This window comes from Apus apus, chromosome 2, assembly GCF_020740795.1.
Source record: "Apus apus isolate bApuApu2 chromosome 2, bApuApu2.pri.cur, whole genome shotgun sequence".
NCBI classification, from domain to species: domain Eukaryota; kingdom Metazoa; phylum Chordata; class Aves; order Apodiformes; family Apodidae; genus Apus; species Apus apus.
The window spans coordinates 47,689,036-47,713,448 of record NC_067283.1 but is presented as its reverse complement, the minus strand read 5'-3'; the positions used below and the strand labels follow the sequence as shown (position 1 = coordinate 47,713,448).

Sequence of the window (24,413 nt, the reverse complement as noted above, 5' to 3'; positions counted from 1 at the left end):
GGCAAATAAAAGACAGGCATGAAAGGCACAGATCACCCGAATTTCTTTAGAAAGCTTCCCCCACCACCAATTTTAAAACCAAAATACTTGTAAGGGAATATCCTCATGTGGCACCAGTTTCTGTATGGACTAAACACTTAAAAGGCATAAATTTTTAAGTGCTATTAAAGCTCTGAGCATTTTGGATAATGCACATTTTCCATTGCCATTTCAAGAGAAAAAGTTCCATGGTGGTAGTTTAAGAATGTTTTCATATTAGCAGTTGCTGAGCTTACTTCATCTAAAATTTCTTTGTTCCTTTGTAGCAGTTCAGGCAGATCTTTGATCAGCTGATCAACAGTCTGAATTCCCCCCTGTTCAATCACAGACTTAGACTTGTTCAAAATAGACTGAGGAACAGTATCACCAGAAACATCTTCGATAGCAGCAGGAAGATTGAGGGAAGCCAACACACTGGAAAAGTCAACAGGTTAAACAGCAACTTGTTTGTAGTATTAGATGCTTTTATCCTACAAACAACATTGCTGTCCAAACAAACAATCACACAGTCAATTACAATAGAAACAGAGTATAACCAGCTCCTGGACAGAAATTTTAACGTGACAAGTCTAAACTCATTCCTACTGTGTACCTCACCAAAAAGAAGTTTCAAAGGTCTCAAAAAACTAAACCAATCTTAACCTTTTAGCACTTACAAAATATGGCAAACATTTTCAGCAGTAACTGTCTGCCAGATAAAGAACCAACTGCTTGGAGTTACATTCCTAACTTTCATCACGATATATTCTTTTATTATTATTATTTCTTTTAAAGAACAAAATTTAAATATAATGTATTGAGTCACTGGTACAATCAACCTGACCATTGAATATGAAAATTCTTCTAGATTAACAGAACTGGAACTTTTTCTGAGCAATTCTCAGACTCCTAAAAGCTAAGATTAAAGAAAATAAAATATTATTTGTTCTTAATATGCTTTCAGTTTTAGCATCTGCAGAGAAGTAGCTCTATGTATCTCTGCTATGGCTTAAGTTTGCCAGCCTACTTTACACTAATAAAAAAAAAAAACAAAACACTGCTGTAAGCTGAATGTCTGCAGGTTGCAAAGCAATCAGTGTTTACAGGCTGTCCCACAACTCCTCTTGACAAATTTAACAAGAAGCTATACTTACCCATTTGCCAGATTTGTGGCTTCTCTCATCTGGGCTATTGACCGGTTTACTAAGTCGGCCTTTCTCTGGTTATAAACACTCACAGACTGCTGAACTTGCAATGGAACCATCTTCTCAAACAGGTCTGCAATCAAAGTAGTATAAATTACCCAAGATGCACTGTGAAGTTAAAAGGACACAAACAGCTTCACAGCTCCTTCATACAGATTGTACTACAGAAATGGATCTAAATCTCCCCTACTCTTCAAGATGCCTAAAAAAAAAAAATCTATTTCTACAGGTTTTTAGATTAAATTTCAGTTTTTGAGACTGAAATTGATTCAGAAAGAATTTAAAGGCATTATATTGACAACAATTGTAGCAATAAATCAAGCTTTCCTTAGGGCTTCACTTCTAATTCTTCTTTTTTAAAGGAAGAAAACAAGAAAGGGAGGAAGGATCACTTTCCAGAACTCCCCTGTACAACCAAAAATTTTTTTCAGCTTTATGGAAGGCCATCAACTAGGTATGTTAGGATTGTACAATTTGATACTTTTATGTTCTTTACTGTGTTCCTTCTGAAAATACAAAGGTTGGTTTAATACAGAAAATACAGTTGCTGAGATCATCTGAGAAAATCTTTAAGAGAATGGAACACTGCAGATAATGATTTTCAACCTGTGGTTTATTCTTCCAGTACTTTTAAATCAAGTAGTAGAACAACAAACTGTAAAAGACAAATGGCACTTTAAAACAAACACACTACTACTGTACACGTAATACAATTGAAAAATAAATGCTTACTTTTTCATGATACAAATGAACTTTGGTGGCCACGTGTCTCACACAGTAACAATTACCCTGTGAACTCCACACACTTCACTTACCAGTGAATTTCTGACTGAGGGGAACAACAACTGGAGTTGCCTTCACAAGACTAGCTTTTCCAATGGACTCCAAATCTTTCAGGTCAGGAACCCGGTCATGGTAGATGAAGTCGTTGTCTTTTTTGGCAGCTGTGAGTGCACGGTTGATTTTGTCAACCAGATCTTTAACATTTATGTACTCATCATAACGAGATGCCACTGTTTTCACCAAGTCTGCTGCATGCTAAAATAAATTAAAATACACTTATATTAAACTACATGCTACAAAAACTAAATAAAAAATAAAGTTAATACTAATATTTCTTTCTCCCTTTCATATGTACTTAGGAAAATAGATGAGCAGTTAGCCAAGTAACTACTGCCAATGCATATGATCGATGCTGTTATTTCCCAAAGAAAATATTCTCCACTCATTTAACAAAAAGGAAAAAGGAGATTCTACTAATTAAAATAATTTCGGGGGGGAGAAAAAACCAAAGCAAAACAAAACAAAAAAACACACCAACCAGTAACTAGGTTAATATCTCACAACAGCCTCACTATGACTCCCAAAACTCCATTCACAAAAAAGAAAAAAAAAGGAAAAATGCCACCGTTATCAGAGTCATGTTGTTTCAAGAAGCTCACAGCTTGGTTTTGCAGCTACTGCAAATTGTTTCGCAAACCTTGCTCACACTCATGAAGGAATAGGACATAGTCCTGCTTTCCACATCTGCCACTAACACCTACCTAACCTTGAGCTCAGAAGTGACAGAAATTATGCTAGAATCCTACTGAAAATTAAAACAGAACACAAGGTTCTGCTGCCTCTTCACTTCTGTCTGTTCAGCCTAGGTGGAACTCTGAGGTAACTGTTTTTTCTACACCCAATTTTATTGCAGGACATAACATTGTCCTTTGATTGTACTTGTTCAATCCTGATGAGCTTTGTGTTGTGAATGTGTAAAAACAAAATACTAAAGCAGCAGTGTCAGCTGAGGTTTACATAAACTCACAACAATTCAACAACTCAAACTTCTTGGGATTAAGTGGAACCTGAGCTACCTTAGAAGTAAAGTGTATTTGAAATTTGCTGACATTTTTTGCCACTTTCCATTGTACCATAAATCACACATCAGTAGTTTTGGTTTGATTACAATACTACAGTCTAACTACCATTTGCCAGAAGCAGAAACAGAGAAGAAACAAAAGTATGCCTATATACTTTAATTTGGAACAATTTACATTAATCTCACCCCCAACTTAATCTACCTTTGTTCTAGCTTTGAAAAAGGGGAATAAAAACAGATTACTGCTTTGTAACAAATGCATTTTTCAAATACTTATCAAAAGGCATTCTAATAATCTCTAATTTACAGTAATTATGGAGGCAGTCTTAGTAATGATGGAGAATAGGATTTACATTTAATCTTATTAAGTGTATTTAATAACACAGGATTTTAATATCTGACAACATGCTGTTCATGTTCTACTAAAATAAGTAATAATGGAGTATTTCCCCTCAGACTTCACTAAAAGAAAAAGAAAAAACCCACAATAAAACAATCCACCAAAACTTTAGCTACTCAGTATGAAGAGATACTTCCTCTAACACATGAAGAAAAATCATAGACGCAAGCTAATTTGCTACACAACTCAACAATGATAATACATTTGATATTGCTGATCTGTCAAGGGTAAGCACTAGAAAAAAGATATTAACGTTGTACTACAGTAGAGTCCTAGAAAGGAGGCCTGCTAGGCAGATTTGAAACTCCAGAGTAACAACAGATACACCTTCATCTATCGCCTAGTAATGTAGTCATAATAGAATTACTTCTATTGGAAGTTCATATGGGCACTTCACTGTCATGCAAGCAAGCTAAAAAGCTTCAAGCTCCATCCTGCACAAAGTCAATAAATGCATAATGATCACTGTCAAAATGTCAGCATGATAGTCTTATGTAAGTCTCTCAACTCTTGCATATCAATAAATACTGAACACAGATCCTACAAAGTCAAAGTCACACTTCATCCTTTTTTGCTTTTCCCCGAGGACCAGGAGATTTGAAAAAAGTAGTTCTTTTTAGCCTTTTTTTTTCCTACTGTCCTTAACATGAGAAGACCTTACTTACTACAACATCTATATCGGAGTCCCTCTAGAAACCAGATACAGAGGAAAAAAGGTATAAAAATTTAGAATCTCTTTATGTTTATAAAAATGATTTATTTAAATCAGGATTGTAGAAAAGGAGTTAGGCATAGACCAGGCAGAATTGTAATGTTTTGGGGATTTCTTAATAACATTACTTAGGAAAATTTATTAACTGATCTGTTACATTAGCTATACTGAGATAAGACACCTATGCAAACATAAAGATACAGACTTAATATGTCAAGAAGTAACAAACTGCCCAAAATTCATGAAAATACATTTTTATAAAAGCTACAGAGGTATCTCTCATCTTTGCAGCTGCTAATAATTCACTTCATGTGACAACTGTGCTCTGCATTTTTCATAAATTTAATTATTAGTTATTGGAACTGTAGAATTATGAGCTAGCTTTTTAGGATTTAAAGTGTTTCCATATTTTTTAGAGAAGAAAAAAGTTTCCCACCTGTAACCTCCCGATTTCTTCACCAAATTTCTTCTGCTGTTTTGCCAGGATAGATTGATGGTATTCTGCATTGGCCTGCATGATGCAGTGCTTTGCAGCCAGAACAGGAAACACCTCCTGGAAATAAAAATACTGACCAGGGGAAAGTCCAACCACATTAACCACCACAGACAACATGGGATGCAGGAAGAAAAAGGAAGAAGAAAAGGAAATTAGAATCACCCAATTAATGGTTTAGATAGGTTAAAACATTAGAGGTAAATGTCAGAGCCCCCATGACTTTGCATGGATTGAATCCAGTCTTTTTTTTACATCTGTCATTGCAATATTCTTAGTGCTCATTATTTAAGATGAACTACAATTTAAATTCAAGCCATGAAGTCATGACATTTACTCTGAAGATTAGAAATGCATGCATATATTAGCAAGGACAGTTGCAAGAATACCCCCAAATGTCCCCAAGACAAAGCCAAGACAAGATGTCCATAAAAGAAGGGGAAGGGGGAGAAGATAGGCCTTTTGTTTTTTGTTTTGTTGGGACTTTTTTAACAAAGCAATTACACTTAAAATAGCAGGTCTATCAAGAAAGCAACTGTGAAATTATGAAAGCAAAGAACAAATAAACAGGACCAATAACTACTGACATACAAGAAATTTAAAAGTAATTTTTAGACTTTGATATAAGTGCACTTATCTTTGCAGGAGTACCAACCAAGACATGAATAGAGCAATAGGCAGCTGCCCACAGTATAGGCATGGTCTTTGATCACAAATTTGGCCTTACTGTTTTATTTCCTAAATCAAGGAGCAGTGGAAAACCAGAATGATGTTTTAAAGAACACAGTACACAAAGACCTGCTTCATGTTTGTGCAAAGTTGCTGCATGCATAGAGATGGGGGGGGAACAAAACAAAAGAAGAGGGTAAATTTGGAATAAAAAGTTGTCTGGGAGGCCTTGCAACTGGAGTCTGAAGCATCAAGTCAACCTCTATTTCATACTCCTAAACATGTAACTGCTCTCAGAGCTGGTGTTAACTCATGGAACCAGGAAGCCTTATTATGTTCTTCCAAATAATGGACAAGCTTACTGTGCAACTGAATAGCGAGAAGATCTATAGCTTAGAAAGGTCCACAACACAAAAGACAAAGAAATCATAAACATAATACCTAAGTGAGAAATTGGCCCAATCTGTAAAATGCCACAAATGCGTAAGAGAAAATATGTACATACATATCAAGTTGCAGCCAAGGAAGGTACCAATTTAACTTTTAACACACTTTTTTTTTCAAAAAAATACATTAAGTCCCTGACTGGCCTACAAAGGCATTTGTGTAACTGATTGCTTAAGAATAATAATGCATACTTTTACTTTAGTACAGTAGACCTTACACATCCAATTCCTATCATTATCAAGATTCTATTCTCCATTAGAAACTTTGGGGGGTGGGAGGGGAATAAAAATTACCTGTTTCATTTTTTTTCCCCAGAGGAAATACAAGTGCCTTTAGCGAATAGTTTGGCAACTATCTGTCTAAAACTGCATACAAATTTTTTTGGGGGTAGATTTATTGCCATGTTCTAGTACTTAAAGGGTGTCTACCCAAGAAGACGAAGACTCCCTTTTTACAAGGGGTCACATGGGAAAGACAAGGGGAATGGTTACAAGTTACTCCTGCAGGAGATCTGGGGAGATCCCAATTGGACATAAAATTTTTCACTACAAAAACAGTTGGACATGGGAATAATTTCTCTAGGGGAGTGGTGGATTCCCCAACACTAGACACTTTTAAAGACTCAGCTTGAGACAAGGTTCTGAGTCATCTTGTCTAAACTGTGTTCCTACCAAGGAAAGTTAAAACAGATCATCTTTGAGGTCCCTTCCAACCTAAGTTAGAGGACTAGACATCAGCCACTTCCACTTATCACTGGTAAAAACCTTTTTAAGTAAGTTTTCTATATCTTTGTATTAAATCTAAGGTATTTCACAATTTATTTGTAACAAGAAAGACCACTGCAAGCTGAAATAGTTATTTTAGAGTTTTGAAGCTAATAATTAACGGAAAATAACTGCAAATTAGCAACAAGGGAAGCTTCCCAGGGACACTCACAAAAAAAGCATTATGGACGACAAATTCCTACTTAGTTAGATATAAATTTCAATAATTGAACAATATCAAAAGTAAGTAAATCTTATCCAGCTTTTGCTTTTGTAACACTAGGAAAGGTTTTCTACTATCTTATTCTTTGGACATAATTGATAATTTCATACACTGAAAACCTGCTGATTTTATATAACTGTTATACAGTATATATTCCAAAAGTATGAAAACAAGATCCTTCCGCCTCTTCCAAAACCAACAGCACTCAAATCAACAATCAAGACTAAATTGAGGTAGTTCACAAGTATCAAGATTTTTTTGGGGTGGAGGGTGAGAAGGTAGGCAGAAGGACAGAGGACACACACTGACTTCCAGTCACATTTTTCATTAACAGGTATGGGAACAGTACCACTGTATTCATGCTGTCAACATGAGAGCAAATTTCACATTAAAACATTGAGACTAGAAGCCAATTAAGCCCCATTAGAAGGTGTTAGTTTAAAAAACAGATTTAGTAAGGCATTAAGTACTAAGAAGGTATCCCTAAACGCTATCACAAACATTTCAAGTTCCCTTTAAATAAAATGCGTTGCAAGTAAACACACTTCATGTAATAAAATTTTAGTTATTTAAAAAAACAAACCACTATCTTTTCCTCCTAAATTCTTCAGTGTTACAGATTTCTTTCCCTGAAATGTAGTAATATGCCAGCTTTTCTTGATAATACATTTTAAGTGTATTTCATCACATACACTGTAAGCAATAACAGCTATTCACAATAACAGCAAATCCTAGATTATTTCCATGAGAGTGACTAACCTTGGGCAAAGTATCTTTATATTGACATTGTTTGTAAGCATCACCATAGTAATCTGCAGCTTGATTAGCTAGTTTAGCTATGATAGCATCTTTCATTTTATCTGGAAAGAAGAAGAGAAAAACAAAGCACCATTATTATTATCATCAGCTTTTATGAGTGAACAGGTAAATTATTTCATCTTCCAACAGCAACAACTGCATTTTAAGGGTATAGCCTTATATTATAGCTCAAAGGTGGGATCCTATTCTTGACATCCAGCTGCAGTTTCCAGATTTTCTACTGCTATCATGACACTGAAGGTTCAGTCAGCTGTACAAGAAATCTTTTGGCAGCTGCTGGCATTTATGAAGGATTACAAAGGACGCTTTACCTCAGACCCACGGCAAGCTGCCAATAAAAGCTGCAGTCCCTCTCCAACTCTGGCAGCTTGTTCCCAGCCCTTCCCTTATGCCAGCACAAGCATTTGTGCAGCCACAGTCAAAGAATTTGCTGCAATCTAGTTAGCGAAAAATAGTTAATTTTCAGCAGGATCCATTCTCTAACGCATTATCAGGACAACTCCATATCGGGACTCTCAGGAATTTGCAGAAGTACAACAGAAGAGACTGGTCCTTTCCACAGCAGTCCACATCACTGTTAGCTTACAGTGAGGATACAAACACCATTCCTAGACATAAATAACCAGTTCTTCTAAGTGGCATCCACTACTTCATATCACAGATGCATGTGCCTGGTGGCAGCCTCAAGTCCTCACCCTGTTCCCAAAGTCAGAAGTGTTAAAATAGGAACATACTGTATCTATCTCTATCTCCTTTTATAATCACCTCTGGTCTGTGCTAGCAGTTCAGCCTACCAAGAGAGGCAATCTATGCCATCATTGGCTGTCCACTCTAAATAGCTGCCCTTACAGACAGGTAGCCTCTGATTCAGGTGATTTTTATGTACGGCCAGACTGATAAGGATGAGTGGGGCATATAGGGAGATTAGGAAGTCTGCAGAGTATGCTTCATTGCCAAAATTAAATCAAAAAAATTCCCAAGTGGGATGCTCCTTCCAGCATACTCACATATCTATCTACAACACATGAGCTATGATGTGATATATTTACCTTGTATGAGGTAAATGTATTTAAGCTATGCGAGAAAGATCTTTTCACTATGGAAGAGGATTTAACTGGCAAATGCAGAGAAAGGAGCTTATGAGACCTATCAGCTTCTTCCCTAAAATGTTTCTGCCTAATGCACTAAATAGTTAATAAAACCTAAAAAAATAATATCTAAACAGAGACTGTCGTTCTACCCCCACCTAGTGTGCAGTAGTTGCATCTTCCTTAATAAAGCTTCAGCTATAAGAAAAAAACCTGGCATATTAACTACATTTCCATTAACAAAGGAAATGTTAGAGGACACTCATTTGCCCATGCAGGAAGCTTGAACAGATCTTTCACCATCAGAAGCTTTAGTTTTTATTCATGTATCTTTAAAATATTGCCACTACAATGCAAGCCTTGGGATGGAATAATGAGCACATGCAGACTAAAAGACAGTTTAAAAAAATTAAGAAAGGCTCCGAAATTAAGGAGCTGATTGGCAGTTATGCAGTGGAGTTACATCAGACTAATCAATCTGATTTTTGCCAAATGCTTTACCTTTCTTTAAATTTGTGAATAAACTCAGTTCTATCAGAAATAACATCAGCAGGTAAGCTGCTAAATGTACTCTCTCACATAAGTAGAAAAAAAAAATTGCAAATAAGGCAGTCAATGAAGCAAGAAGCTACATTTGAGTTTTGAGATCAAACTCTGAAAATAGGTTTCTGAAGTTAATCACGCTGTCAAAAATTATTCCTCACAATAAATCTTTCCTGCCAGGGAAAAGAACCACTACATCTGTCAAAAACTACAGCCTCCATAGATAGATGTTTATTAACTTTACACTTCTAACAGTGGCAGACTTGTGGTGTTGAGAGTAGTTACAAAAATCTTCAGTTCACTGGGCACATGCAGGTTTTGGATCAGCCTTGCTTTGTCTTTTTCACTTTTTGGACATGAAGAAATCAAGAAAGTGACTGAAAGATCTATTTCCCATGCAACATGAGGTATCCACTCATACTCTGAAGAAAAGTTTCACAGGTTTGTTATACAATTTTATTTCAAAGCAATGTCCAAATAGCCAGAGACTAAAATACTGCTATCAGCATGATACAGAACATAAACATAATTTATCAGTTGGCTCAAGGACAATAGTTTCTCATTGAGATTCTTCTGAAGGCAGTAAGGCTACAAGACTTTTCAGGAATCGTTCAGAAGAAACAACCCAGTTAAGATAACCTCTGTCTTCCTCCACTGTATTCCAAACAATGTGTGGAGTGAGCACAGCTGTGGTGGGCAATCACATGCAACCTCTATGCCCTTAGTTCTGCTTTTAGATATCTGTAATTTCTAGAGGCACAGCTTCTTGTAAATACAGAGACAAGAGCACAATAGCAAACAGTAACAGCTCTAGTACCAAAGACAGTACTGTTCCGTGGGAAAATTCTTTTTATTCAAATATGCAGCCTCTGAATCAGTATTTCACAATCAGCCTTCAGCAGTTAAGGACATAATTTTTTGTTTTACCTGCAGAATTTCACTCTCCAAGATAAACTAGGCATTCTCAAAGTTAGGCTTGGTCAAGGACTTTGTGTGTTAAAATTAGCAATCAAACAGAGTTTGTTTTCCTTAAACTCTCAGGAAATTTCCTTTGTGTCCTAGCAAAGTAATTTCTTTCTAAACCCTCATTAAATTATTCCACAGAAAAAAGGAGGAGGGGAGCAGTGGTAAAACCCCTACACACCATTTCTAGTAATCTCAGTTCTTTTAGAGAATGTCTTTTGCTTCCAACGGGAAAAAGGCAAAGATATAAACCAACAAAATCCTTTGTAAAGATGAACACTAGTGGTTTAGGACATGAAAAGAAAGAAAAGGCAAATGGGACAACTGCATCACCAGGTGAACCTTAGACAAATTCTTAAGTGGCATCTGTATTTTGTGGTTAATGACCTACAAGAAGGGAAGAAGGAATCAGTAAAGCTTCTGAAAGGCCCTTTTCAAGTCTTTAGGAACTTAAAACACTTTGAAGTTTTTGTCGAAGTTGTAATGAGCATGTAAATATACAAGCCAAAAATCAAGATATACCTCTTGTAGCTTTCAAAAAAAAGACTTCTTGGGCTTGAGCCAACATAATAAGACTTAGCGTTCCAACTGTGTCTGGAGAGATGTCCACTGTAGGTTCTCGATTCAAGGCTGACAACACAGTGTCTTTAATGTGTTGGAAAGCACCACTCGCAAACTAAACAAAACAAAGTAGTATGTTATCATTCTTCTTTCCAACTAGATTTTTCTCTCTCACATATACAAAAATTTAAAAAAAAAATAGAGGTTTTTTTTAATAGTCTCCCATGTACTGTTTAGCCACTAAAAACAATTCCTTCTGATTTCTTGTTCTTGAAGCCACTTACACTGAGACATCTATCAGGACAGACTCTAAGTAAAGGTATATTGGCTGCACTTAGCAGGATAAGAACAGGGAAATTGTAATGCATTCCATAAATAAGAAAAAGATTTCTACTTTTTAAAACTGAAATTCATACTAGCTAAAATTCTTAAGCTGAAAGTTACTAATTACCAATGCACTTGAGGGAAGGGGTACAGGTAGCAGTATCAAATTAAATCCTTCAAAGCTGGTAAATAAGTATGAGCCAAGACCAGGTACTTAACCAATCTATTAAGAAACAGAAAATACACACATACATATACATACATACATATATATATATATACATACAAGCATGTGTATTTATAGCTTTAAAACTGAGCAATACTTATTTGATGTTCTAAAATTAGTAAGTATAAATTCCTAAGCATAAGCAGGGAGTCTCTGTACCTGATAGTGCTTAGCTGCAGCTTTCAGTCCTTCATCATTATCTAGATTCTGTTCTGCTGCAATCTGGCTTGCCAGTGCTCCACAGTTGAACAAAACACAGGTCTTCTCATATCCCAAACTCGCCAAAGCTGCAATCAGAACAGTTACCCATACTGTTAAGAAAATAAACTTTAAGTACTCTAGCATCTTCCAGATGAGGCCAACACTAATATCCATATTTAAAGACATCAGCAGATTAAAAACAGTAACAAACAAAACCCAATCATGCTGAACTTTTAAAGTCAAAGTCAACTTCATCTTGAAGGCCTCACATAGTCTAATTTAGTATTTGCATAAAATTATTTTACATGAGAAACTACAGAGTGGTATACAACAAAAAAGCCATAGTATGAAAATCTACATGATACACAAAATAATTTGAAAGTCTTTCTAACTGGAGCCCAACTTTTTGGCTCCTGAAGATACAGAAACACAAAAATTACTTAAGGATAATCTGAAATTTGAGCTTCCATGCATTAATCACTTTGCAATAGCTGCCCAATTACATGCTTCTATTGTGTCACAAATGTAAGATTAACTATCCTCCCCTGATCGAGGCCAACCTTTTAACATTCTTACTACCTATTGAAATGCAGGGAATTTTTCTGTCCTCAAAGCTATGGTTTTAGACTCAAAATACTGACAAATATCTTGGTTACTCATGTACTAAAACACCTAAGGGTTTACTTAATTAAAGCTTGTGCTCATTAGACAGCAGTGTGGTCTGTCCTGCAGTACTTCCTAGCCCCAAAGGATGGAGCCCACACTTCTAGAAAGAGTAATATCCAAACAGCAGCTATTTTGAATATATTACTTGTTTTTAAAATGTTACTGGTCAAATACAAGCACTGAAAAAATCTGAAGACTGCGACATTAGTTTTCCTATTACTGTTAAAAAGTGTCTGGACATTCCTCTTGGAGAAAACAGAAAACTCAAGTAGTGAATTTTCAATTTCAGAAAGCCAGGTAAATATTCTAATTTACCCTTAAAACACAAAGGTATTAAAGAGGCACATTTGTTTCATTTCACTAACATCCAGCCTCCTTATACAGCTACACATTTACCTAACATATCTCTGGAGTTTCTATGTTAGCTCTTCCTGACCTGCACTAAATTTTCAGACAAGCAGCCACAAATCTGACAAGCCATTTTTCCCATTTTGTTTCCCTGAGTGAAAAGTGAGCTACACAGTTACCACATTTCATCTAGTTCATAGTAATTTAGATACATCATCTCTCTTCTGTAGTTTACTTTCAGTTTTAAGTTTCTGAAGTACAAAATTAGTTTACATGCAGAATCATTTTATAGTCTTGACTGCATCTCAAGTGTGATTTACTACACTGAGAACAGCTGTTTAGCAATATAGCTTTTCCTCAGATTCATCTGTTTATAGCTCTACCTATTAACTTAGGCCAACATATTTCAGATTACATGCCATGCTGTGAACTGGGTCACTTTTCAAGCAGCCACAGTATCTGTCAGCTATGCCTATGACAGAGACATGGGATTCAGGAGAAGATGGGAAGAAAGCAGTTTGTCACCACGGCAAGAGCCAGAACTCTCAAGTCACATCCCTGCATCTTGGCCCCATGAAAGTCAATGGAGTTTTACATGGAATTTTTATCTGGATCATCTCCTCTTTAGAAGTCAACAGAAATTTTGCTCCCTCAGTAACTGAAAACTTTACTTTACACTGAGAAACCTCACTGCTAATTCTGATCTGAAATAAAGAGCTAACACATGCCATAGTTAATCTGGAGAGCAGCATCTGGCAATCTGCAATGCAGCATTGTAAAAAACATATAATAAAACACTCCTTTTGTTATCTTCTTTCCACTAAGATCTGCTTAAAAGTTTAAAAATAAAATTTATTCCATTGCTTGTTAACTGAGCATTACTCACATTTCAGTTAAGAATTTATTTGATATTTCACATGGATTGATGCATAAATTTCTGGCCATCTGCCTCACAGATTACTTGGACTACTATACAATTAACCTGCAGACAAGCAAGCTTTCTCAAGCTGCTGGAACACCTCATTTATTCAAATTCTCAGAGTAAACATCAACATTATGATTACAGATTCTTTTCCTCAAAATTATAATATCTGACAATTTACAGACCATGTTTAAGTCATAATTAAATATTCTGAATTTTACTATGCAACAGAATTAATACAAAATGCCAGGCCAAAGAAGACAGAACCAACCACATTCTGAAAAAAAAACACAGCATCTTCAGGAAGGTCTCCAATTATCCAGAAGGACTTAGAGTGGTTAGAAAGTCATTATTTCAGTCATTGCAATAGTCATCTTGCAATGCTAGTCATGATGAACACTTAGGTATAAATAGAAACACTACAGAATGATGACATGACTGAACAGCTCCTCACTTAACTCAAAAGAATTTAGTCTTAAGTTTCTCTACCAACAAGTGTTCTAATGATCCTGACTTTGCAGTGCAGAATTGTCCCTATAAGACTAAAACAAGTCATAGGTTCTAACTCCTTGTTTGTGGGAAACAAATACATTTATTTTTTTACTTTTCAAGTATTCACATCTGTATGAAAACGTTTTTAAAAGAAGTGACAGGAGAAACATTTCATGGCATAGGCAGATCCTGCTTTTGTCTTGAACAAAATGTGGCACCAGACTAGGTTGCTGAAGCCAGACATCACACACTTTCTTCTGAAGGGGACTCACTCACAAGCACAGAAGAGTATCGTACTCATTTACAACAGTAAGAGCTGGTTTACCAAAAGCCTACTACTGAAATTTCATGTTATTAACTTGAACAATGTTGTTACTGTAAACTGGAGTTACTCCCATAAAAAGTCTGAGGAGCAGAGAGCACAACTATTATCAGACTGGACATCTGTTTGTGCTTCTGGAAAACCAATATTGATCTCAGTTTTATAGAAATTCTTTGAATGGTGCCCATTTATTCATTAGCAATGCTGGTGATTAATTTGTTAGCAACATAGCTGAACTCATTTGAAAGTTATGTTGAGAATACTAGAAAGACTATTAACAATTTAGCTATATAAAAATATTATCAAATTTTAATACCATTAATACTTGCATTTTCAGTACATATACATACCCAGTTTGGCAGATCCTCCAAAAAGTGATCCTTTATCAAAAGCATCTTTCCATGTAAATGTTACACAGACCTGAAGGTTGTGAAAGAGAAAGATATTTATCTCTAAAATTTAATATGAAATCTTCAGAAAATAGCACAAAGTCACATTTTATACTTTCATATTCTAATGGCATAAAACATTTAATCCAATTGTAACATTACAAACACTCAGGAAGTTTCAGGAAATCATCAAGAGTTATTGTTTTTTTATTTATTTTACCTTTTGCGTACACAAGACAGGAATTCTCAAAATAATCTTTCTGCTTTGCTCATATTCCAAGTAACAGATAAATTTATTTCCAAACCAAGACATGCCTCTTCCAAGAAGTCTGAGCCTGCTATAGTCATGACTAAAGAAAACCACCCAAAGCAGGCAGTTTCCTCCGTTCCAAATTACTAGCATATTTGGAACTGTTTTATAACACCAAAATTCAGTCATTTTTATGAGATAATTCAATAGCAGCATTATCAGGAAATACAATCAGGAAAGAGAAAGCAGGTAAAAACAATGCATTTGATACTATACTTCCAGTATATATTTCATAGACAATGCAAATATTTCACTGCTTTCCACAATTTGATTCCTTATTCAGCTGATCAAACTAGTTGTAGCCATTTGGTATCAGACCAGAAAAGACAGCAAATTCCTTGTATTAAAGGGGTAGAAGAGGACAACTTCAGAAAGAGCACAGTACTGTTTCATGATGTATTTTTCTCTAGCAGCAGTGCTAGTTCAGGAAGCTCTGGTCCCCAGCTGCTCATTGCCCACTCCACTGACAAGTACTTCCCTTTGATGAAACAGTTTACAGATCTGCAGAACTTGCTCTTAAAGTTTTCCAGTTTTCCATGTCTCAACGTCTTCAGATTACCATATCAAAACATTTGCATACTAACAACCAAAGTGTTGCAAAGACAATGCAGCTACATGCAAAACTCAAATTGTTGGAAAATCACTCATAAATCTATAATGATGTGGCTACTTTGTGTAAGATGTACTCTCTCTATAAATACAAGCTAAAAAAGCAGTCAGAGAGGCACACAACTGGTAGCATAGCCAGCACTGAGCAAGGACATCCTGCAATAGCTAGCCCTTGAAGAACACAATTAATCAAGAGGTTTAAAGTGTGTCTCATGTAAATCACCAACTTGGCAGAGAAGACATGACGTCTGTACAGATAACTGGACCTAAGGAATGCAGGAGGTGATACAGAAAAAACAAAATCAAGAAGATTGACAGCTAAACTAGACTTCGGCAGTTGGATATTGTGTCCTTCAGGTGAACTTAGCTCATTACAAGGTCATAACACTAAAAATCACGCTCCCAGGTCAAAAAGACCCCTGCCCAGAATAAGACCCTTCCTCTGAGCATGTGTGATACTAGTGATGTAACCATATTAGAACCATGTGTAAATCACTAACCAATCACTATAAGGAGGATGGACTTGGAAGGTTACTAACTTTATAGTTTTGTGCATAAACATGTCATGAAAAATCTCATTTGGTGTGCTTGATTTGCAAGAAAGCACCGAGCATCCAGCTTTGTATACATCTACAATAAGTAACATCTCCTTCCTAAATGTAGTCTCTTTGTGTTTCAGGAGCTATCTTAAAATGAGTTTGAACTGCATAAAAACTATTCCCTTACTTGCAACCTGTAAGTCTGAAGGACATTTTCTTTTAATCATAACATTACCATTTAAATATTATTTGATCAGGAAAGAAATGGAAATTCTGTCCTATTTGTAAACATCCTAAAACAATCTACATTTTTTTCCCACCAAAATACAGCAGGAGTTGTGGAATTTCTCCTTAGAGAAGACTTTAAAGAAACACGGTAGGGAAAAAATTAATTAACACCATATCTATCTAAAAAATATGTAATTTGTAGATGTAGAGCAGGAATAAAGTGGTAAACTCTTTTGTGGGCATATTCTGTTAGCTGCAGTGAATGAAACATCTGCCATACTTCAAAAAACAAAGATCATATTCTACCCATTACTGAAGATTTTCTCACAGAGATTGTGTTTAAAAAGCCTTTGTAACACAACATGAAATAGACTTGGAAAAAGGCAAGTTGAGAAAGAATCAACACGGCATAACTCCTTCTGACTTTGATGGCAGTGACCACTAATCAAAGTCAAAATGTTTCTGAATCTGTAAAACAAAGGCAATTATGGCCACTAGAAGAGAAATTTCAGTATAGACTATACATGAACACAGACTAAAAAATAAACAGAGATTAGGAAAATAAGGCTCAGAGATTAAATGCCTTGTCCAAGAGAAGTACTGTTTAGTGGATTAGATACAGGCTTAGAAGTCATACAGCAGAGGTACCATGATTCAGTGTAATGGTTTGATAAGCCTTCTTACCTGATTTTCAGAGAATGGAAACTTTGGTTCAATTGAACACAGCTGATCATAGTATCTACATTAAAAAAAAAAAGCTATTAGATAAATCAGATTAGGAGTTTTGCTTCTTATACAAGCATGTAAGGAAAAGGGTAAAAAATCCCACACACAAATAAACTGTGAAGCTCATTCTTAACTATGGAGGATCTGCAGCACAGAAAAATTCTTCCTAAAGGCATTTTTTCAGAAGAAGAACAAGTTCAATTGGAGTTAGTCTTCCACAGATAATGTGGAAACCCTGTCTCAGAGGTAGAAGAGTATCAGAAAAAGCTGACTCATTCCGCTTCCTGATGGAGGATGGATTAGGAAAGAATGTAATCCAGTGGAGTGAGTTCCTATATACACAGGAAAACAAAGAGTACATCAGACGTTAAGGCATGCAGCAAAAGTAAATTAAGCACTGCCTTTAATATTAACAAGTTACACTGCTCTTTTTTGAGCTGAACATTATATCCCACTTCCCTACAATTTCTGACGCCTCTGTTAAAACCTGAGTGCCTTTGAAATAGATTTCATTTGTCTTGGAGAGTGTCCACTAGAGAGCCTAATCCTTTATAAGAGTCTTTAACTACCAGCTTGTTTTTCATTGGAATATATTGCAGTGGTCACAGATAATTAAAACTGAAAATTTCTCTTTGTCGATACTTGGTCTACTCAGGGTGTAAGATGTTTAGAAAAGAATGCCAGAAAGATAATATAGCAAGTATAGCTATTGACCCTCACACAATCTATCCAGGCAACAGTTAGCAATTCAGTTTTACTGAGTTGTACCCTACACCTGCACCACTTGTTAAGCATGACAGTCTGGATGCAGAACATAAAACCTTTAAACTCTCAACTGCTGAGAACACGTAACATGTGAAGCCTGTTTTCAGCTCTTCCTGTACGCTTCCCATATGGGCATACACCCAACATTACATTGGTCAAATTATTTTTTTAATAATTTATATTCCTTATATACAAAACACCTGGTAGCAATGAGTTTCAGACTGTGAAACAGGGTTAACATTGCTCCTGTTTCCTTACATTACTAAATATTAACCACTATTGATCTAGACATTAAGCAGATGTACAAGGCCTAAGTTCTGCAGGCAATAAATGTTTGTTTAAATATTCAATAAGCACTTTTTTAAAGTCATATAAAACAATAAAAAAAAGCATTAGCATATTCTTCAGTGAATTTTTAAAAAACTATAGGTTTCTAACTTCAACTAAGCCACTGGAATTTAGGACACAATATGTTAAACTGTATCAAGAGCTAAAATAATCTGCAACAGTAACCCAGCAAGACTTCCACTAACAATTGAATGGAAAGAAAATGCTCCTGAGATAAAAGAAAAAGTCTGCAGATGTTCACAGTGACAGCAGCTGAATCACATATAATTTTTACTTTCAACAACTTACCAAGTACGTGAAGTTAAAAGAAAACAGAAAAAAAAAACCTCAATGGAATTTTACAGCTAATGATAATTTTTCTTAATGTCTACACAAATCTATGAGTCTGTATTCTATGTTGCCACACTTCTGCAATAAGCTTGCTAGAAAAAGAGTAGCCATTATCAAGTCAGATTTTAAATATACCTCCACTGAGAGACAACTTTATAAATTACAGGTGTTTTTTTCAGAAAGAACTAAAATATTGGCAATAAGTCTGATAATTTTAAGCTAGGTGATAGTACAGTAACTAATTTATTTCAACATTTATGAAGCTAGCACACAAAAGGCACTGGCTTTAAAAGAATGTAGATTTAATTTTTGTAAAAGATTTTCATTTGCCTGTTTATTAGATGGTCATACCTTTAAATCACATACCACTTGGAAAATAGCAATAATTAAATATAATGTAGTTACAATTCTTTTTCAAGTGATCTCATATCCAAGGCTTGATCTATAAGAATTGTACACAGCAGCATCCCTTTTGTAGTTAAAGAAATTCAGGTTTGGATTTTGGTTTAAATTTGGTCTGATTTATCACACCACACTTTTTTTTTTCCATTTCCTAACCCGTTTCACTAACACATATTAACACAAGAAGTATAAAAAGTAGTTCAACATTAGCACTGAAGATCACTTCAACCAATATATTTAAATACAGTTCCTTCACTGCCTTCAGCTGGTCTCAGTACAGTCGTTTTTCCATCGTACCACAAAGAAAACTAGACTTTTCTCACTTGCCTGCTCCTGCCTCAATTTGTTAACCAAAAGCCACCAATAAAGCCAAGTTGTCTTCCCACATTCCACGATTACCATGTCCTCATCTGCCATGAGGGTAGTCAAGAAGCAAAGCTTGTTAAATGGCCCTGTGAAGTCTGGCGTGCCTAAGCATTGGCTGTTTGCAAACAGACTATTCTTTGTACTTCAGCAGAACCACAAAGAAACAGAAAATAAGCCAGGGAGGTGTACGTTCCTCCCAAATACACACATGGCTGTATTTAACATCAGTGAATACCAAGAACACGGGGTTTTGTTTGCTTGGTTTTAAACAAGTTCAGAAGTTGTGTTACTATTTTCTTTACTATTTTAAGCATGTGGTGTCATTTCTTTCTGTTAAAAGAATTTTAAATTCTACCCAAGACTCAAGAACTTTTTAAAATTCTGCAGACAAAAAAAAAATCTCCCATGTAAAATAATTGTTTTGCTTAGCAGTAGCTAACCATATATAAAAATAATGATATGTATATAAACTAGACCTATATAAATGAAACGGTAAGTGAAAATGTTAACCACAGAACAGTAACAAAAAGACAGAAAATAAGTATCATAGGAATGGCCACATGTGATGCACAAGCCAGTTATACACTAAAGGATAAAGGTAAACATAAAGGTTATTTAAAGAAAGCTTACAGTAATCTAACTATCAAGACACAAAGAACAGAAGTTGCTGTGCAACACAGATGAGAGTTTCGTGTTTAGCTGCTTCAGAGTGATGAACCACAGAAAACCATGCAAAGGTACCCACTGCTGGGGTTCCAACTAAAGCGATGGAAGGGGGGCCCCGATGTCAGCAACACAGATCTAGTTCTTGAAGAACAGCAATCTCACCAAAGCAGGCATAAATGCTAGTACTAAACACTAGTAAAAATAAGCTACATCAGTCAAATGATTTGAAAGTCAAGGTTTACTGGATAATGTAATTAAAATATATGTATTGCATTAAGAACTTCAACTCCTTTTCCCCATTCAAATAATCACAAGAGAAAACCACCTTCAAAAGAATATAAAAGAGACCAAAACCTGCTTTCGCTCTTCTAGATAAGAAGTGCAGTCCTGGGCTCACAGCTGGAAACCAGAACTGCAACTTACAGCCCCCAAAGAATTTGAAAACTTAAAACCATGCACCCCTTTTCTGTGCCCTCCTCCCCCTTTTTTTCTTGTATTTGAAAGAACTGCAAGAGTTTTTACTAAAAATTACACTAATTAAACTCACACCACCACCTCATCCCTCCAGAAAACAGAAATTAAGTCCAGGCTATTCTTAATATTAATAGAGGAAGCAAGGAATCCTTTGAAGCTGTAAGTATACTCGGGAGGGAAAAAGAAAATCCACTAAATCAAACCTGCTATGACAGAATTTAAGGGGAAACATCTGTACCAAGCTCACCTACGTCACCTTCAGAGTACTCAGATTCCCCACAAAACAAAGAAAGCTTGGAAGCAGGCTGAGGTCTTTCCCAGCTACACTGTGCCCCTTTTCACTGGGTACCTCAAATACTTCTCCAGGAGAAGCCCTTATGCTCATCAGTCAAACAACAGCACACCACACACTTTGAAAGCTTTAGTGGTGAGTGTTTATCTAGGAAATGGGGCTGCAATTTAGTTCTTTTCTTTCATACAAGAAAAAAAAATCTGGAGTAACCACTCAGCAAAAGAAGGCTTCTAAAGATTAAAAAAAATGTGGGTAAATCCTAGATTAATTAGCAGAAGATTAAGCCCTCATTACCAGTTAAATGGTCTACAGTGCTTTATTAGGTATTATGGTCTATAAAAAGCCACAAAGTAGCATAAGTATGCAAAAGGTATCTACACTGTAATTATTTCTTCCAAATTTACTTCACCAACAAACCAGTTTTAAACTCCAGCTTTAACAAAAATCTTGCTAAAGTTGTTCAGATTGCATACAACTCTTAAATATCAACAGGAAAATACTGGAAGCTGGAGAGAAGAGGGAAGGGAATTTTCAGAAGAAATGCAAGGCACTCAAATGCTTGTGCTCCTTCCATCAAATTCAGGTAGATACTTCACACTAGAAGGTGTGCAGACACTCTGACTTCTTTTAAAAGTAACTGTGCCTTACAGAATATATGTCAGAATAGTCTTAGGGAATAAGAATAAACTTCTTTTCCAGCAACTGTAATGAATATAAATGGTCTGACAGGGATCAATTGATGTTATTAATCAAAGTAAGTAAACCACTTGTAACTTGTTAGCAATACGAGAAAACATACTTTTGTATGATTTTCTCTAATTTACAGTTAATTCAGACCTTCATCTTACCTCACTTCCACTATAAAGGGAACAAATATTCTCAAATGATGCAGTTTTAAAAGCAGATGTTTAAGATGATGCCTTAGCACAGCTCCCAAGTGGCAGGGATATCACCTCTTGTTCACTGGTCACCCTCGACACTTCTGACTACTGCAACAGCACCTGGGCCAGGCTGAAGTAATCTGCTCATCACTGACCAACAGCAGGGAGTAGAGATCACTGCCTATGGAACTGACTCAAAAGGAAAACTGGTTATTATGCAACTTTAAGTGCTTTCCCTTCATTATTCAGAGAAAACCTGAGGTGAAGTTACACAATATGGCTTGAATTAGTGTAATGACCTACTGGCACTAAAAGAGGGAGGTCCCCTTCAGCCCCTCGGCTTTCAGCAACACTACTTCTATCCTCTTTTGCTTCAGCTCTGATGTTCATCCAACCTTCTATTGAACTCATTCAAGTTGCTCACCTGTCAGAAAGCCACGTACACCTTTTGCCTTTCAGAAACGGTGTTAAGAGAAGCACCTGAACTGAAGAGAGGGCCTTCTTCTTTTGGCAGTGTAGAGCTGTTAGATAGGGTAAAGTCACAGGATGTGGCTGGGCCAGAGATTTCAGGTAGAAACCAATCACAGATCTCATCAGCATCGTCAGAAAAGGAAGCTCAATTACAGCATCCAAGGGAATGTAATAAAATGCCCTTCAATTTGGCTAGCAGAGTCCCTCTTTCAGTTCATAGATGCTCTTTATTTCTCTGACCTTCAAAAGGCATATACAGTAGTACCTTCAAGCAGTAACAACCAGGAATAGAACAGGAAACTAGGAAGATACTATAAAATGTTATCAGTACAGTCGCAGCTTTTATAGACTAAACAACCCTGTGAAGGACTGATAAACTCAAAAAACATCAGTAGTTCATTTTACAAATCTTGCCCTTTTTTAATAAGTCACTTGCTTCCTCTCCATTCCTCTTTATTTTTTTCTAATTTATAAATAGGGAATTCTGGTGAACATCAAATGTATTTCTACTTGTTCATATTACAGAATTGTGACATGTCTACAAGTATCACTTCTCCCTATACTAGAAAAAAAACCTCATTTTAAATTAAAAGGAAAAAAAAAAACAACACACCAACAACAAACCACAAACTTGCTGCCATTGTGTAAAAACTCCTGTTATGATACTGCACATCTTTGAACTCAGCTTTCCAAACAGAAGCGTGTACTTAGCATTAACCCAGTGAATGAATCACAGTGACCTACATGATCTACAAATGGGCTCAGAAAGTTTCCAGGGCTCAGAAAGTTTCCAGCACACAGAAACAGAACAGCATTACCACAGTAAGCCAATACTGCAAGCTGTAGATGTTATAGAGAAATAGGAAAGTTCTTTTGTAGATGATGGAGCAGTTAGTCTTGAAGCAGGCTTTAAGCAGTTTGCTTTTGCTCAGCTAACCTATGCTAACTCCAGCACCACCGAGGCACCAGTAACCATTCTGACAGCAAACTGAGTGTGTTAGGCAGCAAATAAGAATGTTACTTGGCTAACACACTAAGAAGCTGCTAAGCACAGAAAACAGAGGGAAAATATGACAGAGAAAAAAAAAACAAAACACAAAAAAAAACCAACCCCACAACTAACGCACAACTGAAAAGCTGTCAGCCGTAACAGCACAATGTAACACTGAAACAAAAGACACTTTTTTTGTTGTCGTTCGGAGAAGCAAAGTCTGTAATTCCTGCCGCGACCCAGCCATGGCTGGCACGGCACAAGCCCTCGGCAGGGGAAGCTGACAGGGACGAGGCCTCCCCCGCTCCCACCGCGGGACACCCCCGGACGCCCAGCCCCCGCGCCGTGCGGTGAGGGTGCGGGACCCCGGGACGGGGCCGGGCCGCGGGGCCTGGCGCGCAGCCCGCCGGAGCCGGCCCGGCAGCCCCGGCCGCTTCCCCACGGCGAAGCGCCCGCCCCGCCCCATTCGAGCCGCCCACACCGGGGCTCGCCCGCACCTGGTGCGGGCTCCGCCACGCCCCGCGCCTGGGCCCGCAGCTGCGGCCGGGGCCCCGCGGCCGCCCCGGGCCCCTGGGGAGGGGGGAGCGCTCCTGCCCCGCCGCAAGCGGGGAGGGATGCGGAGGGAAGGGAGGGAGGTGCCGCTCGGCAGCTCCCGGGGGGCCCGGCCCGGCCCTACCTGAGGAGGGTCTCCAGCGCGCTCTCGTGCTTGTCGAGCGGGCGGCCGAGCGCGCTCTTGCGGAGCCTGCTGAGCTCCTCGGCGGCGCGGCAGTGCTCGGCCTGGGCGTCGCCGCCCGGGTAGCTCTGCTGAATGAACTTGCAGAGCGGCTTGGCCAAGTCCACCTCCGAGGCCTTCTTCAGCTGCACCGAGATGAAGTTCGTCATGGCCGCGGGGCGGGGGTGCCGGCGGGCGGGGGTGCCGGCGGGCAGGGGTGCCGGCGGGCGTCACCGCGCAGCTCCGCGCTCCCCTCTCCGCTCCCACCGGGCCGGGCCGGGCCGGGCTGGGCCGCCAAGCGCTGCCTGCCGCCCTGCCCCGACCGCGGCCGCCGCACCCGCGCTTCCGGGACCGGCGCGCCCGCCCCGCCCCTCCGCGCAGCCTCCGCGGGGCCGGGGCCGCCTCCGGGAGCTCCCGCGGCCGCCGCAGCGCCCCGGCCTGGCCTGGCTGGCCCCGGCGGGCGGAAGGTGGGCTCGGCCGGGGCGTTTCACCGAGGAGAGGTGGGCCCGGCGGAGAGGGTGGGTGATGGTAAGAAGGAGACGAGTCACTACTGCTTATAATATTATAATCATAACAGGTCTGTCATCCGCACCTTCGCGGTCTGACTCCGCCCGGCGGAGCGCACGCAGGCTGAGCGGGGAGGG

The 24,413-nt window shown here is 38.0% G+C and overlaps 1 protein-coding gene across 2 annotated transcripts in view; it reads right to left on the bottom strand.

The window, feature by feature from the left end:
- The window catches only part of PDCD6IP (programmed cell death 6 interacting protein), a 33,500-nt gene extending 9,370 nt beyond the window's left edge, over window positions 1–24,130 (bottom strand). Inside the window, exons 1-10 of one of the 2 annotated variants that reach the window (XM_051610218.1) lie at window positions 23,734–24,130; window positions 17,030–17,084; window positions 14,621–14,690; window positions 11,479–11,606; window positions 10,731–10,884; window positions 7,555–7,655; window positions 4,636–4,767; window positions 2,039–2,261; window positions 1,173–1,296; window positions 276–453 (exon numbers count right to left, since the gene is read on the bottom strand). In XM_051610218.1, the coding sequence (XP_051466178.1) occupies window positions 276–453; window positions 1,173–1,296; window positions 2,039–2,261; window positions 4,636–4,767; window positions 7,555–7,655; window positions 10,731–10,884; window positions 11,479–11,606; window positions 14,621–14,690; window positions 17,030–17,084; window positions 23,734–23,939 (1,371 nt within the window). In that variant the 5' untranslated portion in view covers window positions 23,940–24,130. The remainder of the gene's footprint in view (window positions 1–275; window positions 454–1,172; window positions 1,297–2,038; window positions 2,262–4,635; window positions 4,768–7,554; window positions 7,656–10,730; window positions 10,885–11,478; window positions 11,607–14,620; window positions 14,691–17,029; window positions 17,085–23,733) is intronic. The other variant, XM_051610219.1, reaches the window with a different exon arrangement.
- Window positions 24,131–24,413: the final 283 nt, after the last annotated feature.